This window comes from Pocillopora verrucosa, chromosome 1 (genome assembly GCF_036669915.1).
Source record: "Pocillopora verrucosa isolate sample1 chromosome 1, ASM3666991v2, whole genome shotgun sequence".
Lineage (NCBI taxonomy): Eukaryota > Metazoa > Cnidaria > Anthozoa > Scleractinia > Pocilloporidae > Pocillopora > Pocillopora verrucosa.
This window is the reverse complement of record NC_089312.1, coordinates 30,399,594-30,409,773: the sequence shown is the minus strand read 5'-3', so window position 1 is coordinate 30,409,773 and position 10,180 is coordinate 30,399,594. Positions and strand designations below refer to the sequence as shown.

The 10,180-nt window shown below is 37.2% G+C and overlaps 1 protein-coding gene across 4 annotated transcripts; it reads left to right on the top strand.

The window, feature by feature from the left end:
- Window positions 1-1,318: 1,318 nt before the first annotated feature.
- Window positions 1,319-9,521, top strand: LOC131788220 (uncharacterized). 4 transcript variants are annotated; one of them, XM_066170791.1, is made up of 10 exons: window positions 1,319-1,609; window positions 3,006-3,128; window positions 3,664-4,053; window positions 4,640-4,936; window positions 5,070-5,174; window positions 5,838-5,939; window positions 6,220-6,333; window positions 6,584-6,660; window positions 6,942-7,065; window positions 9,317-9,521. In XM_066170791.1, exons 2-10 carry the CDS (start codon window positions 3,068-3,070, stop codon window positions 9,346-9,348), a joined length of 1,302 nt encoding a protein of 433 aa, XP_066026888.1. In that variant the 5' UTR covers window positions 1,319-1,609; window positions 3,006-3,067; the 3' UTR covers window positions 9,349-9,521. The 4 variants fall into 4 exon arrangements, with proteins under 4 accessions (XP_066026888.1, XP_058961285.2, XP_066026892.1 ...); XM_059105302.2 differs by lacking the exon at window positions 9,317-9,521 and adding an exon at window positions 1,722-1,775 and having other exon boundaries at window positions 6,942-8,394; XM_066170795.1 differs by lacking the exon at window positions 9,317-9,521 and having other exon boundaries at window positions 6,608-6,660; window positions 6,942-8,394.
- The last annotated feature ends 659 nt before the right edge of the window (window positions 9,522-10,180 follow it).

The following is a 10,180-nucleotide window of genomic DNA, read 5'->3' as shown; positions in this document are numbered from 1 at the left end:
CCTGGAGGAGCACCCCTCTTCTTTTTAACACTAATCGAAAAGAAAATTCTCAGGAATGCAGGGGAATGGCTCCTTCATTTGAAGAGGTTCTCATAAAATTAAGAATCTCTTCTGGAAACATTGTCCAGAAACTTGGAGAAAACCGTAGTTTGAGGTGAAGATGTAAAAGAAAATACTCTGGAAGCACAAAAGTACGTTAAATCAGACCTAACAAGATTTGTACTAATTAAGTACCCGACTTAGGTTGAAGATGCAACGTGACGAATCGGTATTGATTAAAGCTGACCTTGGATTGATATTAATCAGGTTTTCAATAACCTAAACCTGATTTTTTTATTCCTTTCTAAGACGGTCAAAAAGTGGAGCAAGCGCGCAAGAAAAATTTCTCAGAGTTCAGTGAAGTCAGCGGTTTGCCAAGAAACAAGCTTCATGTATTCTGCCATTGTTTGCCACCTTTGTTACCCAGACCTAGTCTTGGTTAGAGAACCTGCTGACTTAATTAGAGTCACATCAGAAGCCTGAAAATAATCGTGTAGAGAGCAGGCAGCCATTCATAGCACTATCCCACTTAAACATGATTGTTTTTGTGTGTGTCTAACTATTGAGAAAAAAATCGAGTGCCAGTTTTCTGGGTTTCAACATAGGAGTTATTCATATCGTAATGCCTGCGTTAATTACTTTTATAAGTAGCTGATCAGATTTTCCCTGATCAATCTTAACTGGAGATTACCCAGGAGAAGATTTCGAACTTTTAAGTCTCTAGCATAAACTCTGAAACATATTTTGAAGTTGGCCGAAGCCAAAAGAGTTTTCTGAAAAGTCGTTTAATATCTATGGAGAATTTAAATTTTTTTTCGACTACTCATGGCATATTACCCCCTGAGATAACACCCCACCGCTTTGGACCACATGTTAGGTGTAACAGTGCGTGAAATATTCCGTCCTTATGGAGGACACGGTGATGAACAAGACTTTGCTGGGAAAAGTAGATCACCTGTTATGCTATGACTGCCTGCTTTTCAGTGATTCAAACGAATACCGCCCACGTGATAACACAAACAGACAAATTTTACAAGGAAGGGAGAATGTGTCCACAAATCAAACAGATTCCCTCATGGGAGTCAGTCTAGCACAGGAGACAGGTCATTTTGAGTGCAGTTGAAATTAAACCAATTGTAACTTATTACAAAGCTTTTCCGTTGATCATTTGTTTATGTTTTGTGTTTACTGAGCGTAAGATTTATATGGATAACACTAAGCCAACCTGTTTGAATATGATATGTTTTCTGCTGCCGGTACAAACTGACCGAGAGTTTGGTCCTCGAAGCTAGAATCGTCATCGCTTCGACCTGTGGGATGAAAATCAAGTTGCTTCTGATGAATCCGATTTTCCCGCCCTTTTCGCGGTGGTAAACGTTTTCGAAAGTGAGGCTTTTCTGTAATTAGCGAGTAAAATCAGAGGATTATGATAAAAAATTCATGAGAGTGAAATAGCTTCCTTTCTCGATTTCAAGTTGACGTAATTATGATTCTTGGAACGTTCAGGTTTTAACTTCATTTTGTATCAGACAGACGATGGAGGAAACAGATTTTCTGCCATAGACTTTAGGTGAGTTATCATATGTCTCAACCAGCGTTTATTGATCAAAATGATGTTTAAAAATTGTCATCGATCTTTTCACCACTGGTTCTTCTTGTCTTGTGGTCTTGATTGTTGTCAGCCCTAAACCAGAACGATTGTCCTCTTAGTATCAGCCTCGGATGAAACACTCAAAGTAAGAAGTAGCAAATAATAGAAAATAACGTATGTGATATTTGTAACTCCCTAAGTGTATATTCCTTCCTCTTCAACAAAATGATTGCTAGCATTAGGTTTGTGTTTACTTTGAGCTACGTAAATGGTTGCAAAATAAATTATACCCGAAAATATATTTAGACAACCAAAAGGATCGGTAGAGAGCAAGCTTAATTTAGATTCGCTTTCACTTTGTTCTGTTCATAGAGATGTAGGTATTTATCATCACGTCATTAGTCTGGTTCACGAAGACGAAACGAAATAGCCAACAACAATTTCATAATATCATTTTGACGTTCGGTCGTTCTTTCAAGACATCGGAAGTCAATAAGTGCTAGTCCACGTAAATAACTTGCAACTAGATTTTATAAGGTATACAACTGTTGTTATATCATTGCACGGGTTATGGCCTTGACTTTTTCTAGGTTATCAACCGGGTCAAGTATTCATTTGTGCAAAATAAGTTTTTTTTGTTTCTTTGCTTAGGTGCATGTGTAGAGCAATAGGGAGTAACCTTCGATTTAAAAGGGCTCGAATTACTCTCGAGACATGGAAAATTCTTACATAGAGCTTTGTATCTCATAGCGTGACTATATCCTTAACTGCGCTTCAATTTGTTTATATTTGCAATTTGATGAATTGACTTGATGTCACGGTATTTGACACGCAAAGAGTTGTCGTATGTTTAAATCACAAATAGACTACAAATCCGGAAGAATAGAGATACAAAGTTCAATAAGCCATGACAAGCTTAAAAACTTTGAAACAGTATTACTGTTCTTCAGCTTTATGGTATTTTCATAGATGAAGTGGTTAAATTATTTATATGAATACGACAAGAAAAACATTTTTTGTAACAAATAGCTCCTGTCGTGCCGGCAAGCACGCAGTTGCACACTGTCATATATCACCTCCTTACAATGTACCCATCTATTCAACTTGTAGCACTTGAATGTGACAGTCCATCTAGCGTGAAGAATATATCAATAAGACGACAATTAACTCTCTTGAAAGCTTTTAAGAGACACAAACTTAGCTCGTTCAAGGTCCTAAATTCAAAATACAATCTCTTGAAACGCTGCCGGGGGTCGATTAACCTCAGAAACAGGCTCTTCATAACCTTACCGCTACTGGTGCTAAAGTCCTCAGGATTTTCAGTGTGTCTTAACGGACTAATCTATTCTTCTCTCTTTTCTTTTGTGCTTTGTAGGGTTTCAAGAAATTTAAAAACGAAGGATCAAGGGCAATACCTGCCAGATTCGAGGATTCGAAATGCTTCATTATATTTTGTGCCCGCTCTATCTGATGTTACTCAAGTCTACTAGAGGTCAAGGTATGTGCCTTTGTAACCACTTAGTTAACACGCTCTAGGTAGTCTGACACCGTCAATACTGTCCAAACGAATTTCTGCAAACAACGCTCATTTCGGGGCTTTGAGGTGAAAAAAAATTTATTTTTTCTGATAGAAAACTTTGAAGGATATTATTTCGTTGGTCAGTTATTTACATTGTTTTTAAAATCCCCTCATGAATTTTGTACGAAAATTCCTGCTTCTTTGCGAAATATCAGGCAGGCTCTCAGGTTCCCACTCGTGGCATAAATCCAACAGAAAAAACCTTTTTCTTAACATGCTACAGATCTGACTTCTATTCTGGCTCTGATGTCTGGAGTAACAAATTTTGTTGACAAATGTTTTTAGAGGCGGGTATCAAACTGTTTTCCCCTTCCTTGCTGAGTTATATTAAAAACTTAGTTCAGTCCCAGGGAAAGAACGTAATCTATGTCATTCAAGCAATTATTTTTCATTAAGAATAAGCTTTTGAGGGCAGGAGGTATTCAGTTTAACGATTTTATTTACAACGCCGCAGTTTTCCAAATGTTCCTCATGGACCAAAAAGGTGAAAACGCGCAAGTTCTGGACACCGTCAAGTTGCCTACGTGTACTCATTTGGACATAAAACATGACGTCACTTTACGTGGTGGAATAAAATCCGGGAACTTTACCAAACTTGGTTACCTTAGGGACATGCAGACATGTATTGATGCTTGTTGTCAGGACCAAAAGTGTGACGTGGCTTTCATGCCGGGTCACGTGTGCTATTCAGTGAGCTGTTTTAGTGAAAAACTTTGCGAAAGTATTCCTGCCGTGCCATCCACTGCAGCCAATAAGAGCGTAAGGATATCTCACGTGGTTCGAGGCGGGGGCAAAGGGGATGATTTGGAACAGTTTAAGAAAACACAAGGGATGGCAAAATACAGTATGTACGCCCTTTTGTTTCGCAAGTATTGTTAAGTGCGTCATTAAAGTCCTGGAGGCGAAGCAAAATCAAATCCAAATAAAAGCACGCACGCATTCTAACGAGCCTAGCGCTCGTCGAGGTGGCATGCTCAAGTAAAGTGTTCTTGTTGTTGGTACAGTTTGAATCGAAATTATGCGTTGAATAAGTTATTTTTTAGAAGAGTTAATTTTCTTATAATGTGGTCATATTTGTTGGTTGAAGAACGAAGCAACCTACAGCGCGGAAACATTTGTCAGAGGTTTTGACCAATTTGTGCGAAAGGGTTCGATAAATCAGTGTTTACTACGTTGTTTTAAATTAGCCTCCAAGCCCTACTTAGTCGCTCAGTTGAATTTTAATGTTAACAAACATTTGCTATGCAAACAAAACAAGAAAAAAAGAGCCATACGCACGACGTTAAACAGAATAAAGCCAGGATTTCGAATGTAAGGCCAATGTCTTTTATGCTGCTGCAGTCGTACAGCCTTAATCGTCTGTATTCATAGATCATGCATTTAGAACACGACCATGGTTAATATTTCGTACTTTTCTTTTGACATAACAGCCCACAACTTAAAAGACATGTGCATACCTAGCAGAATTATGGCCAAACACACCTTAAAGGGAGGAAGGACAGCTGGAGAAGTAAAAGAACTTGGAATTGTTGAAAGTGCCGAGGACTGTATCGATAAATGTTGTGCAGAAAAAAATTGCGAAGTTGCTTTCCTGGTGAATGACACATGTCACTCTGTAGAGTGTTATGGCGATGAACTTTGTCAGAGTGTCCCCATGGAAGATGAACATATCTCTCCAACTATTATCTACATGAACACGAGAAATGGCAAGAGATCTAAGGATAAAGGTATTTTTTAAAAATAAAATCGTTTAACTGAGTTATATCCTAAGATTGTTGAAGGAGAAATTTTGGACAAACCTTTTTCGATTATTGAAGCTTTACCTCAGTTTCTTTGAGTCTCATTTGTTTCGTTTCTCAGGCACTTGTGATTCTCCGTGCGTATCGGGAGTTTGTACAGCTAAAGACAAGTGCACCTGTGACCGAGGATTTGATGGAACAAACTGCAATGATACTGCTATCACAGGTGAACTGATAGTATAAGTAAAGTAATGGCCAAAAGAAAAACGAGCGAGAAAAAAGATGCGACGTCCTTTCCCCTTGGTGCTTCAGGTACCAAGGGTGCCAATTAAACTCTTACAGAAATAGCCCCTAGAGTTCCAGAGTACCCGATACCTCATTAATTGTCGGGAAAACTTGACAGAACGTACACATGGCACATTACAAAAGCCAAGGAACCCTTTAACTAAATAACGAATTGACAAAGAGATAAAACAACGGACACAGTCAAAAAAGACAAGAGCAAAGACCCAGTTTTTAACAAGCTCGGCATAAGAGTTTTAAAAGTAAATTAGGCGCTTAGGATGGCAGCTCTGTGCTTGGTTTCCCATGCGTTTGTTAGATGACTCGCAAAGTGCTTGACTTAACAAATCAACTACCGTATAAATAAAGGGGGTAAGTTTCAAAAGAAAAGGTGGTGCTGCGTTGGTGGGAGAGTATAACAAGGTAATTTGGTATCATCAACGTCAGCTTGGAAAGTCTTAACGGTGGCCAATTTATGTTGTCAACTTAGTTGATAGTACTAATACCAAATTACCAACTGTCATATAGTCTTTGTTTTGATGTGAACTTCCTTTAACGTGACCCTTTTATGAATGGCTAATATGCAGACCTCAAAATTTTATATCAGGTTTCTGTGGTTTACCCGGCTGTGGAGAATATGGTAAATGTTCCTTCAACGACACATGCGTCTGTGAGCCTGGATATTTTGGGCACCTCTGCGATAAAACACGTAAGTACATCATGCTTTCTTTTTTTTCCTTTTTTTTCTTTAAAGATGTTATCAGCGACTGGAACTTATCACAATTAATGGCCCATCACAAATTTCTCGACGGTAGTTTGACTTGTATGAGAGTCAGGAATTTACTGGGAACGCCACAGAGAACAAAGATGAACAGTCGAAATCCAGAAATTTCATCACACCAGTGGTTCCAAGACAAGCAAAAGGTCACATCAGGTTTAAAATTCCAAAGCATCTAGGTGATAATACATTCCTAACCTATATTTTACAGTTACATGTGACCCACCATGTCAAAATGGAAGATGCCTTGATAATTCAACCAATTCAACGAAATGTTATTGTGAGATTGGATGGGAAGGGCGCTTTTGCAACAAAACGAATGGAGGTGAGCAAAAGACAACTCAAGTCCAACTGAATGCTCCCGGTCCTGTTTTGATCGTGGGCCCTAAATAGGGAACAGCATAGTTGTTAAGTTTCTCACTTTTTTCCTTTGTTAAACTGAGATAATTGTCCTGTATATGTGAAGAATCTGACAACAAGTGTAGGCTGTAACGAGTCATTCATCTAAGTAACTAAAAAGACTATGCAACATCAAAGTAATAGCTGTGTGATAATTTTCTCGTTGGCATTCTTAGATAGGAAAATTTATTCAACTTCAGGAGGAGAAGTATTGTTTACAAAAATGGACCAAGAGGCAGAAATGGATATCAAGGTATTATGTCTCTCTATCGATTTTTCATCTTCATCTTGGAAAAATCTTTATCACACGTCCATGTAATTGAAATTCGTTGCTTCCGCTATGCTTCTTTATATATCCATTCTATTTAAAACAAATGTTACCACTCCTGCGAGTTTTCATTACACCTATTCATGTCCAGTGAAATCATTTTAATAATTGTTATGATGCTGCTAAACGAAGTTAGAATGCATTAAGTTGGCTTCTCAGCTTTACGACACGTTCCTAAAAGCCACTTGATTTTGATGTTGTTTTAGATTCACCAGATTCCTTCCAAAGGTGCTGAATCCATCTCGGCCCTCGCTGTTGCCATTGGTTGCGGAGTGGCAGCGGCAATTGTTGGAACAGCCACAGTGGCCTTTATCGCACGCAAAATATTGGGTAAAAAATCTACAAATTATGAACTACTTAGATCGCCTATCAGACACAAGACGTAACGGGAATCTTAGGCCTTTTTAGAGGTGTCTTGTGTAAACATCAATATATCGTTAAGTTCAGAAATCATTGACAAAAGTGAAGGATTCACCACAACAGAAAACAAAATATGTGGCACTCCAAGCTGTGAGCTGTAGTTCAATTCAATCTAATATGCTGATTCAAAGGAGAGCTCTAAGAGTACGTTATTCACTCCTGTTTAGTGAATTATTGTTTAGCTTCAAAAGTAAAACATTTAGAAAGAACAGCCAAAATTATCAGTTTCGCCCATACATCAACTATGGTTCATTTTATGCCTTATAAGAAATCAATTTAGGTTCTTTTATCACCAGAAGGATTTTACTTCGCTACTTTTTTTGAAAGATACAGTGAACGAAAAGCATAAAATATGTCTATGTCAGAGACCTGTATTTCGCAGACAGGAATTATCTTGAACGTGCCCATGACTGACGTTTGTGGTACAGTTTCAATATGATGCAGCTCTAAAGTTATCATTACATTAGTGTCTGACAAAGGTGGGAAGTCGCCTAATTCCAAAGGCAACATGTCTTTTACAACCTTCGTTTTTCTAAATTGAGCACAATTATAACTTTTTGATAAGACACACTATAATACTGATAAGTGTAATTATTAGAGCTTCTAGATAAGCAGACTTGGCTCAGAGAAGATTTTATCCCCCAGTTATTTTGAATAAATGCTTTCTTATGATGATTACAAATTTTAGAGGAATCTATTTAGACTTCTTTCTTATTTATTTCTGACACAAAAATAAACTAGTGTAACTGTCGTAGAAAACCTTTATCTTGAATAATTTTTTCTCATTTTTCAAAACCAAAACTAAAACTTTTTGCGGGATACTGTGATGGTTGTCATGGAAACGGCTGACTCAAGGATTGGCATGTCTAGGTAATAAGGACATTTCAAAAAAGGTATTCAGTAAAATGATTAAAATGTCTTAAATTCGGCCTTAATCTTGTGGAAGGTTCAGTTGGTTTACACCGATTGTACCTTTGAACAAAGAATATTCTAATGACAACAAAAAACATCCATGATATTCAGTTACACTGGTTTATCTTGATAGATACGGTTAACCATTCAACAATTATGATCGCAGCAATAAAGAATAAGAGATAAGCAAAACATTTAAATTCATTCAAGAAACTATGTAGATATTTGATAAAACTCATAACGAGAAAAGTAGGATAAAATTCCACTTGGAGTATTACTGTGTAAATAAAGAGGAATATCTGTAAGTTGTACAAAATATTTATTAAATAAAAGAGAAATTAACCAAAATTCTGCCTTCCTTTAAGGTTTGAAATTTTAGTTGATAGCTTATAGTTTCCATGACAACCAAAAACCCTCAGAAAACTGAAATTCAAGCAGGCAGTTCACGTAGGTAACTACGGCTTTTCGCAAAATATGCATGACCTCGTCTCTACAGTTGCCTGGCTTCAACCATTGAAGCTATCAGTTTTCGAGGACGAAAACTTGGGAAATGGCCTGAATCATAACTTTATTTCTTACCAACCGAGCACGATGGCCGTACTGAGTAAGCTTGAGTAGCCCGAGGTTGTGGTAGTGCGAACCGAGCGTGCTAATGTCCGTACAAAAACGATAGAGGGCCAATGTTCCCCAGTACTGCTCAAGAAAGAGAGTCTAGTAAACAGTGTATTATAGGTCACTCGGACCAAATTTGTTTATTTTTAAATTTGTCGGCTTTCGCTGGCGAACACGAATACACGGCTTATGATCGTTTTCGTGTAAATGGTCCGCATTGAAAAATCTCGATCAAGTAAGAACCAAAAGGATCGCTCAGATTTACCCCAAGACTACCTGACCATATATTAATAATACAAATATAGCATAGAGTTCACAATACTGATCACTGCTCCTTTCTCTCCGATCCCTGGTGCAAAATGGAGCTTCAAATCTAACCACATTTTCAAATCATAATAAGGAAGCCAGTGTTCGATAAAAAGTGCTGGATCATAAGTCATCATTTTCGTAAAGAAAATTGAACAACTTAAACAATCTGTATCTCTTTTTTTTTTAATTTTCATAAATTTATTAAATGTAGACTTAAGCATGCAAATCTAACCGTAGTCGAGGATTGTGCGCGATGAATGTGCGACCAATGCATGATTATCTGGCGAATACTAGATGTTTCTCAACATGTGTACTTTTGGTTGTGTAGAGGACCCGGATGGATGGAGGTCGATACGATAACAGACACAAGATAAAGAGTTTCTTCTTCTTGAAGGCGGGAGCCTGGAATTCAGAAACGCTTTCAGTTTGGGGCAACCAAAGTTAAGAGGAAGATGCCCACTCAATTAACATTTCTGATACCTTAGTTTGATCAAAATTGTCTGCGATAAGTTTTTTTCTGGCTTTCTCTGCATCAAAAGTGACTGGTGAAGTGTATTTACACTTTACTGTAAAATCTTTTTCATCGAAAAAAAATTAAAAAGCCAAGTGTGAATTACCCAGAAGTTTAAACATGAAATTAGATATTACATATGAAGGCGTTATATGTATACACATGCAAAGCACGCACGAATTTTTCATGAATTGCTCCACCAGATGAGAGAAGCATCCACTCTTTTGAAATAAGATCTGAGCGGAGACAAAAGTAAATTTTTTGCCTTGAGTCAGCAAACTAGAATCAGGCGTTTTCGTGGTTGCTATTTTTTTATTTATATAATTTTTGGAAATTTAACAATATATATCAAAATGCTAGATTAAAATTTTCGAACACATTTATTTTGCTGTGACTTACAGAATTAAAAAAAAATAGAATAAAATAGCTTAGATGAGAGATGGTAGAATTGTAAAAGTTAGCCAGAAGTTTATAAATCGTTTTTTTTTTTTAATTTAATTCGGGCCATCCTCTTACTCATGAAGAATTAGCTTTTTATCGTTGTATACTTTCGGACTCCGTTGAATTCCCAACGTTTGGATACGAATCTGCCTTAATTTAAAGGCCTTTTCTATTTTGATGTGCGAGCGTAAATTGTAAATAAAACTAATGGTATATGAATAAATAATGACATTATTTTAT